At 44.0% G+C, this 19,457-nt stretch overlaps 1 protein-coding gene across 1 annotated transcript in view; it reads left to right on the top strand.

Annotated features, from left to right (window-relative positions):
- The window catches only part of LOC308676565 (male-specific lethal 1 homolog), a gene marked incomplete at its 5' end in the record, with an annotated part of 68,637 nt that extends 57,843 nt beyond the window's left edge, over positions 1-10,794 (top strand). The window contains one exon of the mRNA XM_081342442.1: positions 10,268-10,794. Within this exon, the coding sequence (XP_081198568.1) occupies positions 10,268-10,358 (91 nt within the window). The 3' untranslated portion in view covers positions 10,359-10,794. The remainder of the gene's footprint in view (positions 1-10,267) is intronic.
- Between the last annotated feature and the right edge of the window lie 8,663 nt (positions 10,795-19,457).

Here is a 19,457-nt window from a genome sequence, read left to right as displayed (position 1 = left end):
CTGGTTATCACTGACAGACACTCGCAGATACAGAACTTTTATTATACACATTAGAAAACTACAACATTACATTACTTTTCAACATAATTGCCATTCAAATTGAGGCACTTGTCATAACGTCTTACATGGTTTGAAATTCCTTAGTAATAGTTGCTTGGTGCCAAATCTGGACTATTGGTGAGGGGGGTGATCAAAAATATCCCAATGGAACTGCTTCAAAAGTTCTTGGGTGCATCTAGTGGTGTGTGGGCGAGCATTATCATGAACCAACACCACACTGGAAGTCAGCATACCCCGACACTTGTTATGGTTGGCTTGTCTTGAGTTTTTGTAACGTTTCACAGTAGACTTCTGAATTGATGGTCGAACCACACTCCATGAACTTTACTAGCATCTTTGGCATCTTCACATTTGGCAGGATTTTCTATGACATCACTTCTGGTGTGGTGTTGGTTCAGGGTAATGCCCGCACACCGCTAGACGCACCCAAGAACTTTGGAAGCAGTTCTGTTGGGATGTTTTTGATCACCCCCCATAGCCCAGATTGGGCACCGAGCAACTACTACTAAGGAATTTCAAACCTTGTAAGACATTATGACAAGTGTCTCAATTTGAATGGCAGTTATGTACAGAAGTAATGTAATGTTGTAGTTTTCTAATGTGTATAATAAAAGTTCTGTATCTGCAAGTGTCTGTCATTGATAACCAAACGGAGGTTTATTTCTTTTTTTTAAAACAAGTTTTATTGGTTTTTCAATTAAAATCTACATATTTAGAAAGCATCATGGTAACTGGGTAATCAGAGATTCAGTAACAGAGTTTTCAGTACATAATTCAGGTTACATTATCAAAACGTTCTTCTCAATTTCCCTTAACATTTCATACAACCAGTTTAAACTAATAAATTTCTAGAAATAGCATGGTCAGTTAAAAAATTTGTCAATTCAATTTCATTGAGATATATCTATGTCCTGTTATTAAATTTTACCTAATTTTGATTTTAATTATATTATTCAAATTTAGCCTTTAACATCCCAAATAATATTCACAACCCAAATTTCCCTTATTCCATTACAGCAAAAACTATAGCATCTAACATGTACACAGTGGCTGAGTGGCTATGTTCTACTTAATAAACATTGTCTGTTTCACATCCTAATACATCACACGTTACTGACAGGATCACAACCTATGTTTATCAATCTACAACTATTTATACACAACCAGATTCTGTTTTAAATTTTAGCTAATTCTTAATTCTTAAATGGAATAATCAAACGTCTTTTAACATGAAACGTGGGATCTATAAACTAAATTTCCATTATGTCAGTGCACAAATTATACTATCTAAAATAAGCCTAATAGATACATAAACACATTCTAGTTCTATCTCATAAACATTTTCTATTTTAGATCCTGATAGATCACTGATTACTAAAAGGATAACCTTTAATGTTTCTCTAAGAACTCACTTTTTAAATCTAACTTGGGCTTTCTTTTTTTGCCAATCAGGTTTCCAGACCAAGGCCTTTAAATTGCCAGATAGGTCTCCCTTCACTCCAATACATATTATTTGAATCGAAGGAGGCCATCTAGCCATCAGTGATCCACAAAAACCAAACCATTTGTAATCATTATGTTGTTGCCCTGTTAGTTCTAGTCTCTGTATTTGCTCTAAAAACTTTATCTTCAGTTCGGTCTGGATTCCTCTTCCATCTGGGTTCATCTGCTTTAGGTAGAGAGTCTTATCCAGTTTTGTAATTAGTGCTTGGCTATCCAGGCTTTCAGGAAACTGTCTTTGTTGATTTTCCATGTCCTCTATGTTAGCATCACTATCTTGCACATAGTATACTTCTAAAGTTATAGGCTCTTTAGATGGAGTCAAAAGTTGAGTATTAGGTTTTCCCATTGTTTGATGGTCCTTAAGGTTATTTGCCATAGTGATAGTTCCTTGTACTTTTAGAGTTGTCGGTTCTTTGGATAGAGTCACATTTTTTTGTATTAGCTTTTTCAATTTCTTGTTGTACCTTGTGTTCCTCTGTCTCAGTAGTAATTTGTTCCAGTTTTGTTATATTCTGAGTTGTAAATTCTTCCAGGTTCCGGTTTTCGGCACGACCAGACGCGTGAGGAAATGCTCCCCACGTCGTCTGGATTTCTTCAGGGGGGGGGCCTGTAAAGAGGTCGAAGGTTGCCCTGGAGGGGTGACGAGCAGGGGAGAGGTCTCTCCAGTCGGTGGTAGAAAGGCGGCGGCCCTCCCATCAGCTTGGAGCTACTCTCCGAACCGACGAAGAAAGGATCGGCCACTCCCATGGCCCATCATTTAGACGTTTCCAGCCGAAGCCAAAAGCACAACAAAGCACTTGAAAGCACTTGAAAACTGGGTGAGAATTGCCTTCTTCCTTTCCTAATTGCCTACTTTTGCCTGTCAAAAGCTCCTTGAATTTGCTTCCCCCAGCAAGGAGAGAGGGAAGGGAGCTTTTTTTCCCCCACCCTCCTTAAGGGCGGCCTTTGATCACATCAGGAGAAAAAAGAAAACCTTGAACAGAATAATACTATTTAATTCCTCACTTACTTACGTTCTATTTTTGGCGACCCAAAACTCCTATCCTTACAGAAACTGGCTATTCTGTCTATTTGATTAAAAAAAGAGAGAAAAGAGAGAAAAGAATTACTTAAAAGTTACTTAAAAGTACTCAAAACTGATAAATTTACTCTGTCTGAAAAAGTTTTCAAGTATGCTGGGGACATCTTGTGGCCTTTTTGGCAAATAAACCTGTTTATTTTGGAACTGCCCTTGACATTATCAGCTAAAGATAAAAACCTGAAACAGCTGGAGGTGAACTCAAGGCTTGTGGAGGTGAACATTTACTGACTTTTGTTTAAAAATTAGCCTCCACTAAGGACTACAGGTATTTACCATTACTTCAAAATGAAAACTGATCAGCCACAATCCTCGCTTGACTATAAGCTCATATTAGAAACAATCCATAAAGTTTCTGAGATGTTTATCTCCAGGCTGGAAAATTTAGGTGCCAACTCCAATTTACAAGCTGTAACCCAGACTTCAACTAAAGAATTTACAACTCAGAATATAACAAAACTGGAGGTTTATTTCTAAATTGCTCTCGTAGCTATGGTGGATTAATCACGTGTTTCCGACAAATCCCCAGTGCTGCTGTGCAGAATCTGGCCACCAGCACTGTAATCACAGTCTGTTCATCCTTAAGCAGCCACTGGAGATGAGCAGTGTCGGAATGGCCAGGATACCTATCAAATATTGGGAGGATATATTTTTTCCGAATTTCTCTATAAAAAGAACATTGGAGTGTGTGTCCAACAGTCTCCACCTCTCCTGAGCCACAGGAAAAGAGTCTTTTAGTCAATGGTATCTTTTTATACTTGTTGTGCAGGACGGCCAATGGAAGCGCATGGCACTGTGCAAGTGAAAATGCTTTCCTGTGATTTGCCATCTCCAACTGGCTAAGATAACTGGCAGGAGTAACAATATATCTAATACAGTCTGGAGCCAGAAACAATGGAGCTTTCCCTAAGTTCGCTTGCCTCTCAATGTCCTCTACCCTTTGTCGCAAAGTTTGTTTTGCTTGGTCGTAGTCCAACTTGAGTATTGAGGCTGGAGAAAAGCCTAGTTTGGCAAAGCTGGATTCAACGGCCTTGATCCATGAAGAGAGGAATTTGTCTTGGAGGATTAATGGAGCTGTTCTGTACCAGCCTGCTACCGGCCCTGCAGAAAAGGCAGGGACAACCCCTTTTACAAGAAGGCAAGAGGCTGGAATTACGCCTGCCAAATTTATTGCTACAAAAACAAATAGAACAAGACACGAACCAAGAAACAGGAGCTTTTCAAGCGGTTGCCTTCAGCAAACCAGCCCTTCCCACGCATTCCCCCTTAAATACAGTTCAGGGCGTGGCTTCTCTCTGCCTCCTTCCGAGGAGCCCCATTGCCTTCCTCTGTTTACTCCTGATTGACTGCCTCCTGCATCGGGCGTCCTTGAACAGGGCCAGCTGTGGGTCATCTTCATCCACGCTGTCAGGCTCACACAGCTGGGTCTGCGTCGTGACCAGATGAGAGGGGCCTGGCTGAGGACTCTCATCAAGCTCTTCAACACCCCCCTCCTCCTCCTTCTCTGAGTCATCCGACTCAACTGCCGAACCCACAGGCTGACCCTGAATCACAACACTATCCCGCACCGCAGGGCCCTTCCCCCGGGTCTGCCGATCCGGATGCGGTCGGGATGGAAATTGTTCATGAAAAGCGGTCACCAACGCTGGGGCATGAACGGCGGTCGCGTCTTCCCAGGTGAAGTCCTCTGGTCCGTAACCTTTCCATTCAATCAGGTACTGGAAACGACCTTTCAGCCAACGGGAATCCCTGATGCTGGCGACCTCGTACTCGGGGGTGCTGCCTCCATCACGAGGTCCTGATGGGGGAGGTTCCGCTCGGCGGAGTGGACAGACCGGTTGCTCGGGGACCAACAGAGACCGATGAAAAACTGGGTGCACGCGCAGGGAACGTGGCAGAGTTAAGCGATAGGCGACCGGATTGATGACAGCCTCGACTGGGAACGGTCCTAAATATCGGTGATCTAACTTTCTCACCGGCCGTGTTGACGGTAGGTTCCTGGTGGACAACCAGACCCGATCTCCCACCGATAGTGGAGGCGTATCCCGTCTTGACCGATCAGCAAACCTTTTGTAATCGGCCTTGGCCTTCTCTAACTGACGTCGCACCAATCGATGGATCGCCTGTAACTCTGCCATGAAGTCGTTCGCTGCCGGCTCCGGTGAGTCCACGGGAGAAAGGGGGAAAAACCGGGGGTGATATCCCACATTGGCCAAGAACGGTGTCATCTGTGTGGAGGTGTGCTGCGAATTGTTAAATGCAAACTCAGCTATGGCTAGATAGTCCACCCAATTGTTTTGCTGCAGTTTAATGTAGCAGCGCAGATATTGTTCCAGGATTCCGATGACCTTCTCGGTTCCCCCGTCAGTTTGAGGATGATGCGCGGACGAGAGGCAAATCTTGATATCCAACGCATGCATCAACTCCTGCCAGAAGCGGGCTGTAAACTGGGCCCCCCTATCAGAGACGACTCTATCAGGGAGACCGTGCAGCCGAAACACCTGCTGAATGAACATACGACTAGTGGCTGACGGTAAGCCGCGACAGGGGATGAAGTGCGCCATCTTGGTCAGCGTGTCCACCACCACATACACTGTCGTAAAACCAGAGGATGGGGGTAAATCCGTCAGAAAGTCCATGGACACAGCCCCCAGGGTCTTTTGGGTGTCGGCAAGGGCTGCAGTAATCCAGGCGGGGCCCCTGTCGCTGACTTGGCCTGCCTGCATGGGATGCAGGAGGTGACATAGGACTGGACGTCGTGTCGGACCCGGGGCCACCAGAAGGTACGGGAGACCAGGTTCAGGGTCTTGAACAGGCCAAAATGCCCCGCCGCCGGGTTATCGTGACACTGGCTGAGGATGAGTCCCCTGAGTGGCCCTCCCGGAACGTAGAGCCGGTCACGATAATACAAGAGTCCATCCGTGACCGTCCAAGGAGAATCTGGCCCCACCTCCTCCTTCCGCTGAGCCACCCACACCTCCTGCTGCTGTGCCTTCCGGATCCGAGCCCGTATATCAACCGGCTCCCGCACCGCAGCAAAAGACTCGACAGGGATCACTGTCCTGGGTAGAAGCTTGTCTTCCACTCGGGAATATTCGGGCTTCCTGGACACAGCTTCCGCTCTTTGATTGTGCCCGCCAGGTATGTACCGAACTCGGAAGTCGAACCTCGCAAAGAAAAGAGACCACCGGATCTGGCGTTGGTTCAAATTCCGAGCGGTCTGCAGGCTTTCCAAATTCTTATGGTCCGTCCGGACCTCGATTTGATGCCGCGCTCCCTCCAGATGATGCCTCCAGGCCTCGAACTCCACTTTGATGGCCAGCAGCTCCTTCTCCCAGATTGTATAATTGCGCTCCGAAGGGTTCAGTTTTCGTGAATGGTACGCGCAAGGGAAGAGGGTACTGCTGGGCGTCGTTGCCTGGAGTAACACCGCCCCAATGGCAATGTCGGAGGCGTCCACCTCCACGGCAAACGGCCGTTGCGGGTCAGGATGCTTCAAGATGGGCTCCTTCATGAAGGCTTCCTTCAAAGTCTGGAAAGCCCGTTGTTCTGAAGCGTTCCACTGGAACCGAGTCTTCTTCTGCAGGAGCCGGGTGAGGGGGGCTGTCAAGGCAGCAAACCCAGGGATGAAAGTTCGGTAATAGTTGGCGAACCCAAGAAGTTGCTGAACATCCTTCACGCGACGCGGGGGTTGCCAACTCTGCAAAGACTCAACCTTACTCGGCTCCATGGCGATGCCCTCAGGAGAAATGCGGTGACCCAGGAAATCGATGGTCACCCGGTAGAACTGGCACTTCTCCAACTTGGCAAACAGCCGATGTTCTCGGAGTCGCTGCAGGACCTGATGGAGATGCTGATGGTGCACCTCACGCGACGGGGAGTAGATCAGGATGCCGTCCAAGTAGATCACGACAAACTGATCCAACAAATCCCAGAAAATGTCGTTCATGAAATGCTGAAACACAGCGGGGGTGTTGGTCAGGCCAAACGGCATCACCGTGTACTCAAAATGTCCATAGCGAGTACCAAACACCGTCTTCCACTCATCACGCGGCCGAACCCTGACGAGGTTGTAAGCTCCACGCAGGTCCAGTTTCGTGAAGATCTTAGCCTCCCAGAGTCAGTCCAAGAGTTCGGGGATGAGGGGCAGCGGGTAACGATTGCGCACCGTGATGGCGTTGAGTTTCCTATAGTCGCAGCAAAGCCGCAATTCGCCCGACTTCTTTCTGATGAAGAGCACGGGTGCAGACACTGGCGAGGACGAGGGCCGGATGAAACCGCGAGCCAAATTCTTCTCCAGAAAGTCCCGCAATGCAGCCAACTCGGGGTCCGACATGGAGTACAAACGCCCCACTGGGAGAGGCGCATCAGGGACTAAATCAATGGGGCAGTCATAGGGCCTGTGCGGGGGTAATTGATCCGCCTCTGTCTCGCTGAACACATCAGCAAAGTCGGACAGTTTGGGAGACAAGGAAACCCCTGGGGAACCCTCCACCTGGCCGGCACAGATATAGCGGTAGTGGTCCACGCACTGCAAGCTTGGGAAGGTGACCAAGTTCTGTGACCAATAGATCTGTGGGTCATGCGCCCAGAGCCACGCCAGTCCCAAGACCATGGGGAAATGCAGATCTGAGGTGATATAGAACTGGATGGCCTCCACATGGCAACTGATGGCCATACATAATGGTTGCGTGGTGGCCGTAATTGGCCCAGACAGGAGCACTCGACCATCGATAGTCTCCACTAACATGGGCGGATCCACCGGGCACTGGGGAACAGCCCATTTGGCCAGAAATGCTGAGTCCATAAAATTTGTGGTGGCCCCAGAGTCAATTAAGGCATGGACTGGAATCCCCTCTGGCTTGCCAGGAAGGATCAGACGTGCCTCCAATATCAGATGCCGTGGAGGTCCACAGGCAGCATCGGAAAGACGTCGCTCAGTGTTGTTGTGGGACGCCCGATCTATCAAACCGTCTAGATCGGGCTCGGGGCGTTTCCCGACAGAAAAGTAGGGGACTTTCTCGGGGCAGACTCAGTCAGTGATGCCCACTGTCGCTTCTTTGGGCAAAAAGCAGCCAAATGTCCAGGGTCCCCGCAGTAAAAACACAACCCCTCCGATCGTCGTCTGTTCATTTCAGTCACCGATAGATGAGACCTGGCGGCACCCAGCTCCATTGGCTCCTCTCTTTGAACTGGGGGCTCACGCACAACAGGGGCTGCAGGGGTCTGTGGGGTGGCACGGCGATTCCTTCGCTGCTGCAACCGAGCATCGATCCGCAGGCAGAGATGGATCAGCCCATTCAGGTCTGAGGGAATATCCACACGGGCCAGCTCATCCAACATCTCCTCCGACAATCCATCCTGGAAGGCGCAGCCTCATTCCAGGCAGAATCCTGGCTAAGCAGCCGAAAATCGCTGATATAGCCCTGTAGGGGGCATTGACCTTGCCTCAGAGCTTTCAGGCATCGGGTAGCAGTCTGCGTCTTTATGGGGTCCTCATACATCAGACGCATATGATTACAAAACCCCACAAAGTTGTCCAACAATGGACTAGGTTGAGCCAGCAGAGGCGTGCCCCAACGAGCTGCATCACCCGAAAGAAGGCTTAACACAAACCCCACCTTATCCCGGTCAGTGGGGAAATCAGCTGCTCTCACGCTGATAAAGAGCTGGCATTGTCCCAGGAAAGCAGGAAACAGTACTGGATTGCCAGTAAATTTATCCGGCATTGCAACTTGGCATTTTCTCCTGGGTGGGGGTGATGGTGGGGGTGCAGCATGGACCTGAGCTTGCAGTTGAGCCACCTGAGCTGCCAGCAAAGTGAGTTGCTGGGTGAGCTGGGCATTCTCAGCATGTAGCTGCTCCATAATATTAGTAAGGGGTGGGAGGCTGAAGGCAAACTGTTCTGTACCAGCCTGCTACCGGCCCTGCAGAAAAGGCAGGGGCAACCCCTTTTACAAGAAGGCAAGAGGCTGGAATTACGCCTGCCAAATTTATTGCTACAAAAACAAATAGAACAAGACACGAACCAAGAAACAGGAGCTTTTCAAGCGGTTGCCTTCAGCAAACCAGCCCTCCCACGCATTCCCCCTTAAATACAGTTCAGGACGTGGCTTCTCTCTGCCTCCTTCCGAGGAGCCCCATTGCCTTCCTCTGTTTACTCCTGATTGACTGCCTCCTGCGTCGGGCATCCTTGAACAGGGCCAGCTGTGGGTCATCTTCATCCACGCTGTCAGGCTCACACAGCTGGGTCTGCGTCGTGACCAGATGAGAGGGGCCTGGCTGAGGACTCTCATCAAGCTCTTCAACACCCCCCTCCTCCTCCTCTGAGTCATCCGACCCAACTGCCGAACCCACAGGCTGACCCTGAATCACAACAGGAGCAAGGCCTTGCGGAACAAAATTAAGCTTTAGCCAAAGGTTCAAAGAAGTTATACAGATTCTTGCTTCAACTTTTATCAATCCTGTCTCCAGGTGCAGAAGTGCATTTGAGACACAATGCGGCATCTGGAGAATTGCTCTAATAAATTTGGATTGAACTCTTTCCAATGGTGGGAAACATGAAGCTTGGGTTTCACTGTGATGGGAAAATGCCAATTCAATACTTTATTAAATAGCATTTAACCCAGGGGTCTTCAAACCTGACCCTTTTATGACTTGTGGACTTCAACTCCCAGAATTCCTCAGCCAGGCACGCTGGCTGAGGAATTCTGGGAGTTGAAGTCCACAAGTCATAAAAGGGCTAAGTTTGAAGACCCCTGATTTAACCAATATTGTTACCTTTAGGAAATATGGAAAAGGCTGGGAAGCTCGTTTGTAACTCCTGACTTTCAGCAGTTGCTTGTTCACGGATTAAGCAAAGAAATACTTGTCACTATCAATCGTATCTCAGAGAAATATACTATTGTTTATAAAAGATGCTGTTTATCATTTTACAAGTGGAAACCTTGAATTGTTCCCTTTTTAAAATGCTTCCACTTTCTAATTTTGTTGATGGATTCTCCCATCGTAATGGTATCACAGAAGTCACATTTCTGTGGCCTTCATATTACTTGCATTCTTGAAGTTGTGGTTTACTTCCTTTCACATTGCAAAGGTAAGGAGGTGAAAATGTATTGATAAAATACTTTGAAATTTGGTTTTACTTTTAGCTCCCATGAATTAAAATTCACATTTTCATTTTTTCCCTGTTTTTTTCAACAATTAATAGTGGCTGGCTTTACACATTGCACTAAGCCATAATGTGGTTATTGACGTTTCATCTTTGCATGTTGTGTGGATGCATTTGTTACAGCTTGTAATCTGTTGCTTAAGGGATAGCAGGTGATGTGAACTCAGCTAATTGTGATTTATTCAGCAAAAATGATTTAACAGCACCCAATATTGCAGAAGAATGCTAAGGTGAAACACTTTTTCAGTAGCTAAAGTTCAATATCATCTATATTCAAATGTTATGCAAATGTTCTAAAAAATTTTTTTGAGTTTGTGTTTGATTTCTAGTATGATTTTTGCCACCAGGCATGTTGGCTTGCAGCCGAGTTACGCAAATGTAGACATAACTGCTAACCCCTTTCTTCTCTTCACCATCACTTAACAATTTTCTGTGGACCACTTTCTGTCTGGCAGGAACTTCGAACTGCCATGGCTGGATGAACGAAGTCGCTGCCGGCTAGAGATGCAGAAGAAACAGACACCTCATCGAACATGCAGGAAATAAGCATGTCAAACTAGGAGAAATCTGTCTTGATGGTTGGCATGTGTTATTTGCTACAAATGGCAGAGAAGTGTATGTTTTGTTATGTTACTTTCTTCTACCATCCTCCATGATGTACATTGTTTTTAGCTATAAATATTTTTATGCTTATCCTTTTTTTTCTTTTTCCCCTGGATTTTTTTTTCACTTTTCATTTTTTTTCTTTTGCTTGGTAGAATGTATTGGAGGCTTGTGTTGAGAAAATAAGGTTAGCAATTTATGGTATGCCTCTGTTGCACTGTATTGGGTAGCTGAAACCAGCACAATCCACTGAGAAGCTATGAAAGATGGAAAAGCATACAGGTGAAACTCGAAAAATTAGAATATCGTGCAAAAGTTCATTTATTTCAGTAATGCAACTTAAAAGGGGAAACTAATATATGAGATAGACCCATTACATGCAAAGCAAGATAGTTCAAGCCGTGATTTGTCATAATTGTGATGATTATGGCGTACAGCTCATGAAAACCCCAAATCCACAATCTCAGAAAATTAGAATATTACATGCAATCAATAAAACAAGGAGTGTACATAGAACAATATCGGACCTCTGAAAAGTATAAGCATGCATATGTACTCAGTACTTGGTTTGGGCCCCTTTTACAGCAATTACTGCCTCAATGCGGCGTGGCATGGAAGCTATCAGCCTGTGGCACTGCTGAGGTGTTATGGAAGACCAGGATGCTTCAATAGCAGCCTTCAGTTCTTCTGCATTGTTCGGTCTCATGTCTCTCTCTTGGTAATGCCCCATAGATTCTCTATGGGGTTCAGGTCAGGCGAGTTTGCTGGCCAATCAAGCACAGTAATCGCACGGTCATTGAACCAGGTTTTGGTGCTTTTGGCACTGTGGGCAGGTGCCACGTGCTGCTGGAAAATGAAGTCAGCATCCCCATAAAGCTCGTCTGCAGAAGGAAGCATGAAGTGCTCCAACATCTCCTGGTAGATGGTTGCGTTGACCCTGGACTTAATGAAGCACAGTGGACCAACACCAGCAGATGACATGGCTCCCCAAATCAACAGACTGTGGAAACTTCACACTGGACTTCAAGCATCTTGCAGTGTGTGCCTCTCCATTCTTCCTCCAGACTCTGGGTCCTTGGTTTCCAAATGAGATGCAAAAGTTGCTCTCATCAGAAAAGAGGACTTTGGACCACTGAGCAACAGACCAGGTCTCTTTTTCTTTAGCCCAGGTAAGACGTTTCTGACGTTGTTTGTTGTTCAGGACCGGCTTGACAAGAGGAATACGACATTTGAAGCCCATGTCCAGGATTCGTCTGTGTGTGGTGGCTCTTGATGCACTGACTCCAGCCTCAATCCACTCCTTGTGAAAGTCCCCAACACTTTTGAATGGCCTTTTCCTGACAATCCTCTCCAGGCTGCGGTCATCCCTGCTGCTTGTGCACCTTTTTCTTCCACACTTTTCCCTTCCACATAACTTTATATTAATGTGCTTTGATTCAGCACTTTGGGAACATCCAACTTCTTTTGCAATTACCTTTTGAGGCTTTCCCTCCTTATGGAGGGTGTCAATGATGGTTTTCTGCACAACTGTCAGGTCAGCAGTCTTCCCCATGATTGTGATTCCTACTGAACCAGACTGAGAGACCATTTAAAGGCTCAGGAACCCTTTGCAGGTGTTATGGCTTAATTAGCTGATTAGAGTGGGACACTTTGAGCCTAGAATATTGCACCTCTTCACAATATTCTAATTTTCTGAGATTGTGGATTTGGGGTTTTCATGAGCTGTAAGCCATAATCATCACAATTATGGCAAATCACGGCTTGAACTATCTTGCTTTGCATGTAATGAGTCTATGTCATATATTAGTTTCCCCTTTTAAGTTGCATTACTGAAATAAATGAACTTTTGCACGATATTCTAATTTTTTGAGTTTCACCTGTATAATGAAACATTACCCACTTGTGAGTTCCTCAGAAACATAAAATCTACCTGATTTTTATACACACACACACATATATATATACACACATCTATACTGTATGTGTATATATATTTCTTAGGAATAATTAGCTTGCTAATTAAGGGACTTGAAAATTTGGGGGAGGGGATTATCCATCAAAACATTTCATTTGACCTATTGCTTCTAATTGCTGTTCTGTGGACCATTCATATATTGATTCATGTATTTTCCCTTCTCCATTGGCTTTTCAAGGCCTTTTTATGGGTTCCTTTCATGCCTTTTGATCAAAATACAATTACTAATCAGGTCTTGAATTTGTAATACTGAATGCAGGTAGTTTGGGTAATGAAGGGCTACATGCCTTCACAACTTTGTCACAGTTCTGATAATTTGGCAAAATCCAGAATTAACCATATAATGCTAGTCTGTCTCTAGATGTTTTCCTGTTTTGTTTTGCCAGATATCCTGTCAAAACTGAAACAATTGTTATTGGGGTTTGTTTTATTTGAACTGTTTGGGTTTCCCAATAGAAATACTGAGTAGTAGCTCAAACTTTAATTTGTGATTGTCTTAAAGTTTGACACTTTTTAAAGCCAATCATAATCATGTAACTTTTACAGTATATGGAAATCAAAACTTCCATCCTTCCTTGAGAATAAGGAATTCCTTTGTAAACCTGCATGTCCTTCTGCCTGAGGTACATACTTTTTGGAAGCTGCCTTTGTTTGTGTATTGCCTACTTAGAATACTGATTTTTTTTTTGCAATCACTAAAATTTCTAGATAAATGGAGAAAAAATTTCAGTTTCCTGGATTGTAAAAAACAACAACCCTAATTTGGGTTATTTTCCTGCGTCACTTATGCAGGACACTAAAAAAAAGTCTCATTTTTCCATTTTAATTTCCAGATGTTTCAGGACAGTTGCAGTCCCACTTCTGAGTAATTTTCCCTGGGAATTTAAAATACTATTTTCCCACCAAAGGTAGCACACTTAGTATGAGCATTATTGAAAGTTATATTCTATGACTTGAAATTAAAATGACAACAGAACCTGTCTTCTGCCATGTAGTCTATTGAAGTCATGCAAAATGTTTGCCTAATTTTGCTTTAAATAAGACTGTATTTGGAACTTTTGCATGCTAGCATGCATCCATAAGTGTTTGTTTTTTGTCCCCTGCAAGGGTGGATGTTTCAAAGAAGCAGACTTTTCGTAGAAACTTCTTGAAGCCAATGTTGATTTTGGAACTTGAACTTGCTTTTTCTAAAGTAATTGGAAATGGGACACAAGATGAGGTCTTGAATCTAGATTCCATTTTCAGAAGACATTGTTTCTGCTTGGCCCAAAATAAGACTTATCAGAAATAATTCTATTTGTGTTCTGAATAAAATTGCATATTGTCTCTTCCCTCCCCTCATTGAACACAATGTTGACTCTTTCAGAAAGACTTAGAGTCAGTTAAAACATGTGCATCATAAAAAGATTAATAGGTGTATGGAAGTAGGTAGGATTTTTAGAAAGAGTTTGCAGTGGATGTTAGCTGGGAATGGGTTGCAAAAAAATAGTTTCCCAACCTGTAGGGAGTTCAACATTTGAAAATTGTGTTAATGGAAAAAGGCAATGCAAATTAGACTGATTTTTTTTTTAAGTAAACATTTTCTTTAACCAAGTTTATGGTCATTCTAAAAACTGTATAATTCCCTTCCCCTCGTTTTTCCACCTTTTCAAATGTGGTTGTCTGCAAATGCATCCTTTTTATACCATTTTAAATATGTAAAATCAGTTGTCTTATATAAAGGAAAAATTTATAAATACCAAATTTGTGGTTGTTAATATTTTTTTGTTTTTAAAATTGTTTTGCTTTGGTTCATTTTTAACAGTGTTAACTAGGGGTATTAAAAGAAAATTTCTGCTTGTATGTTTAAACAAAATTGAAATAATTTTTATAATAAAATGAAACAAATATTAATACTTTTGTCATACATTGTCTCATTTGACAGACTAGATACAGTTCTAAAATTCAATGCTTTTCCTGTCATCCATCAAAAAAGTAATCTGACCATTGCTAGGAATGGACAGGGTTCTCTGAGCTGTCAGCTCAACCACCTGTTTACTAGATCTGGGCCTCTTGGAATCTTAAAAGTAGCCAAGGAGGTGACCCATGGTTAGGTCTATGCTGTGGTGTCAGTCTCTCTTGAGGGAGGGGCTGATACTTCCAGCCTTGAAAGAGGCAGTGCTGGCACCCCCTCCTCAAGAGGCCATCCTTGAATCAAACAATTTTTGACAACTACAGGTGAAACTCGAAAAATTAGAATATCGTGCAAAAGTTCATTTATTTCAGTAATGCAACTTAAAAGGGGAAAGTAATATATCAGATAGACTCATTGGACCAGTAACAGGCTGAGGGAGGTGAGCTACAGCAACTTGGCCAGGAGGTTGCAGGCGAGGACAGGGAGCAGCTGCTGCCTGTTACCAATGAGGAGGAGGTGGAGTCCACACCACCTCCTGATCCAAGGACATGTAGAGCAGAGAGGAGACAGGGACAATACTGGTCAGCTGCTAGACTACTCATGAGGAGGCAACCTCACCTCATGAAGGGCTGCACTGGCATTGCCTACTTAACTCCGCCCTGAGGACTTAAGTGTTGGGGGAGAAGCATGTCTAGTTCTGTGCCTTGCTGTGTGCTCATTCTGTGTATTCTGGCCTGTTTGACTCTTGGACTGTTTTCCTGGACTTTGTGTGTGCTCATTGGACTTGGTTACCCAGAAACTCCTGCTGTACTGAGTTTGGAATCTGGACCTGCACAACAGGGGTGCTTTCTGAGGACCTGTTTGGGGGGTTTGAATAAACACCTGTAGAACTCTTGCCATATGTGTGTGGGAGGGGGGGAGAGCAGGGCAGCACACTGGGAGAGGTCATCCTCTGGTTTGGCATCATCAGTATGGTGATGATACCAAATATCATAATAACCATAGGAGGTACAGGCGAAACTCGGAAAATTAGAATATTGTGCAAAAGTTCATTTATTTCAGTAATGCAACTTAAAAGGGGAAACTAATATAAGAGACAGACTCATTACATGCAAAGCAAGATCGTTCAAGCCGTGATTTGTCATAATTGTGATGATTATGGTGTACAGCTCATGAAAACCCCAAATCCACAATCTCAGAAAATTAGAATACTGTGAAAAGCTGCAATATTCTAGGCTCAAGGTGTCCCACTCTAATCAGCTAATTAAGCCATAACACCTGCAAAGGGTTCCTGAGCCTTTAAATGGTCTCTGTCTGGTTCAGTAGGAATCACAATCATGTTAACCTGACAGTTGTGCAGAAAACCATCATTGACACCCTCCATAAGGAGGGAAAGCCTCAAAAGGTAATTGCAAAAGAAGTTGGATGTTCCCCAAGTGCTGTATCAAAGCACATTAATAGAAAGTTATGTGGAAGGGAAAAGTGTGGAAGAAAAAGGTGCACACTACATCAGGGATGACCGCAGCCTGGAGAGGATTGTCAGGAAAAGGCCATTCAAAAGTGTTGGGGACTTTCACAAGGAGTGGACTGAGGCTGGAGTCAGTGCATCAAGAGCCACCACACACAGACGGATCCTGGACATGGGCTTCAAATGTCGTATTCCTCTTGTCAAGCCGCTCCTGAACAACAAACAACGTCAGAAGCGTCTTACCTAGGCTAAAGAAAAACAGACCTGGTCTGTTGCTCAGTGGTCCAAAGTCCCCTTTTCTGATGAGAGCAACTTTTGCATCTCATTTGGAAACCAAGGACCCAGAGTCTGGAGGAAGAATGGAGAGGCACACACTGCAAGATGTTTGAAGTCCAGTGTGAAGTTTCCAAAGTCTGTGTTGATTTGGGGAGCCATGTCATCTGCTGGTGTTGGTCAACTGTGCTTCATTAAGTCCAGGGTCAACGCAGCCGTCTACCAGGAGATTTTGGAGCACTTCATGCTTCCTTCTGCAGACGAGCTTTATGGGGATGCTGACTTCATTTTCCAGCAGCACGTGGCACCTGCCCACAGTGCCAAAAGCACCAAAACCTGGTTCAATGACCGTGCGATTACTGTGCTTGATTGGCCAGCAAACTTGCCTGACCTGAACCCCATAGAGAATCTATGGGGCATTGCCAAGAGAAAGATGAGAGACATGAGACCGAACAATGCAGAAGAGCTGAAGGCCGCTATTGAAGCATCCTGGTCTTCCATTACACCTCACCAGTGCCACAGGCTGATAGCTTCCATGCCACGCCGCATTGAGGCAGTAATTGCTGCAAAAGGGGCCCAAACCAAGTATTGAGTACATATGCATGCTTATACTTTTCAGAGGTCCGATATTGTTCTATGTACACTCCTTGTTTTATTGATTGCCAGTAATATTCTAATTTTCTGAGATTGTGGATTTGAGGTTTTCATGAGCTGTACACCATAATCATCACAATTATGACAAATCACGGCTTGAACTATCTTGCTTTGCATGTAATGAGTCTATCTCATATATTAGTTTCCCCTTTTAAGTTGCATTACTGAAATAAATGAACTTTTGCACGATATTCTAATTTTTCGAGTTTCACCTGTATGTAACCATCTGGCCAGAGCATATACTTAAGAACTGTGTTAGAGTATTTAGCATTTACAGGGTTAATGTATCATTAAGAGAAATGCATGTGAGAACATTTAGAATTTAAAGGTTTAAATGCTATTTCCTTAAGAGATGGCTTCTGCAAAAAGTAGTCCAGTTCTTAGTAAATCCTATAGCTCAGGCATGTGAAACTAGCGACGTCACATGACGTCGTGCAACGTATTGGAACTTTTTCCCATTGCCGAAAATGGGATGGGCGCTGTTTCTCCGTGACGCTTCGGCCCGCGGGCCGGCAGTTTGACACCCCTGCTATAGCTTATCTAGAATTGTGGGAGGAGTTTCAAAGTTTATTGCAGGACGTCCTGTTACATGCCAGGTTGTAAAAGCTTTTGTCTAATGAACCACATGAATCCAAGCAACGAGGCTTCTTCGCTCCGTACAAACATGGGGTGAATCTACCATTATTTTTTTTACACTGCTAGAATGGACAGATATGCTCATGAACAGATGGACCTAACAACAAACGTAAGTCTGCCTAGGATTCCTGATCAATAAATTTTTGTTTAAAAGCATTCTGCAGAGTTTATGCTATCTGGATCAGAATTATAAAGCATTTCTAATTCATGGTTCCATCATACTTCAACTTCAGAGAGGAGTATGCAATCAGCTCTGTTGTTTCTACGTCTCTACAGTCCATATCTCTTTGGTCTGCAGCTTTCAAATCATGTTTCTTTTGTAAGTCTAACTTATTCAAAGCTACATGCCTCTGAATATTTTCCACAGCCATTTTCATCTCAATCCTTTTTTAAAAAAACTTTCAACTACAAGTTGCATGTTCCAAAAAGGTCTTTTCTCAGGTTTCAGCCACCCTTGCTTATCTGTAATCAGATGCATTGTTGCGCTGTGTAACTTAATCAGGCAACAAAGAACACTGAAGCAGAAAGAAACATGAAAGTTTTTTTCTGGATATTTCAATCTAAGATTAAAAGAAAAATTAAAAAATAAATTCCAAATATTTTGCAAATGCAAAAAATGCAAAAACCCTGTGGTGAGAGTCCAATATGAATGTACATCAAATGAAAGCACTTCACCATCCAAAAACATGCCATGTTTCCTTACAGGGAAAACTAAAGTTATTCAAAACAATAACATAAATCAAGGAGGAAAAGAGAAAAAAAAAGGAACAGCTAGAGTCCAGCAGGGGGTTGAAATAAATCAGCATTCAACCAGCTAGTCAACTTTTAAAGATAAAAAGCAACGTAGAACAGAAAATCCCGTTCATGGATTACTGCCTTGTCATGGCGAAGGGGCTTGCGTAATTCAATGAAGCTATGAGCTATGCCATGCAGGGCCACCCAAGACGGAAAAGTCATAGCAGAGAGTTCTGACAAAACGTGATCCACTGGAGAAGGAAATGGCCACCCATTCCAGTATCTTTGCCATGAAAACCCTATGGACAGTACCAAAAGGCAAAACGATATGATGCTAGAAGATGAGCCCCTCAGGTCGGAAGGCGTCCAATATGCTACTGGGGAAGAGCAGAGGGCTACTACTAGTAGCGCCAGAAAGAATGAAGCAACTGGGCCAAAGCCGAAAGGACGCTCAGCTGTGGATGTGTCTGGTGGTGAAAGGAAAGTCCGATGCTGTAAAGATTTTTTCTCCATAGGAACCTGGAATGTAAGATCCATGAATCAAGGAAAGCTGGACGTAGTCAAAAAATAGATGACAAGACTGAACATCGACATCTTAGGTATCAGCGAACTAAAATGGACAGGAGTGGGTGAATTTAATTCAGATGACCATGATCTCAGTTTGAATCCAAGGCAAACCATTCAATATCACAGTAGTCCAAGTCTATGCCCCAACCACCAGTGCTGAAGAGGATAAAATTGACTGGTTCTATGAAGCCCTACAGCACCTTATAGAATTAACACCAAAATTGATGTCCTTATCATCATGGGGGATTGGAATGCTAAAGTAGGAAGCCAAAAGATAACCAGAATAACAGGCAAGTTTGGCCTTGGAATACAAAATGAAGCAGGGCACAGGCTGATAGAATTTTGTCAAGAGAATACGATGGTCATAGCAAACACTCTTTTCCAACAACCCAAGAGACAGCTCTACACATGGACATCACCAGACGGTCAACACAGAAATCAGATTGACTATATGATCTGCAGCCAAAGATGGAGAAGCTCTATACAGTCAGTAAAAACAAGACCAGGAGCTGACTGTGGCTCAGACCATGAGCTTCTCATTGCAAAGTTTAGGCTTAAACTGAAGAAAGTAGGAAAAAAGCACTAGGCCACTCAGGTATGAATTAAATCATATCCCTATTGAATATACAGTAGAGGTGACAAATAGATTTAAGGAATTAGATCTGATAGACAGAGTGCCTGAAGAACTATGGACAGAGGTTCGCAACATTGTAGAAGAGGTAGCAACCAAAACCATCCCAAAGAAAAAGAAATGCAAGAAAGCAAAATGGCTGTCTGAGGAAGCTTTGCAAATAGCTGAGGAAAGGAGAGAAGTGAAAGGCAAGGGAGAAAAAGAAAGAT

Source organism: Vipera berus (assembly GCF_964194415.1).
Source record: "Vipera berus genome assembly, chromosome: W".
NCBI lineage: Eukaryota > Metazoa > Chordata > Lepidosauria > Squamata > Viperidae > Vipera > Vipera berus.
The sequence above is the reverse complement of the archived record's forward strand: the minus strand, read 5'-3'. Positions and strand labels throughout refer to the sequence as shown.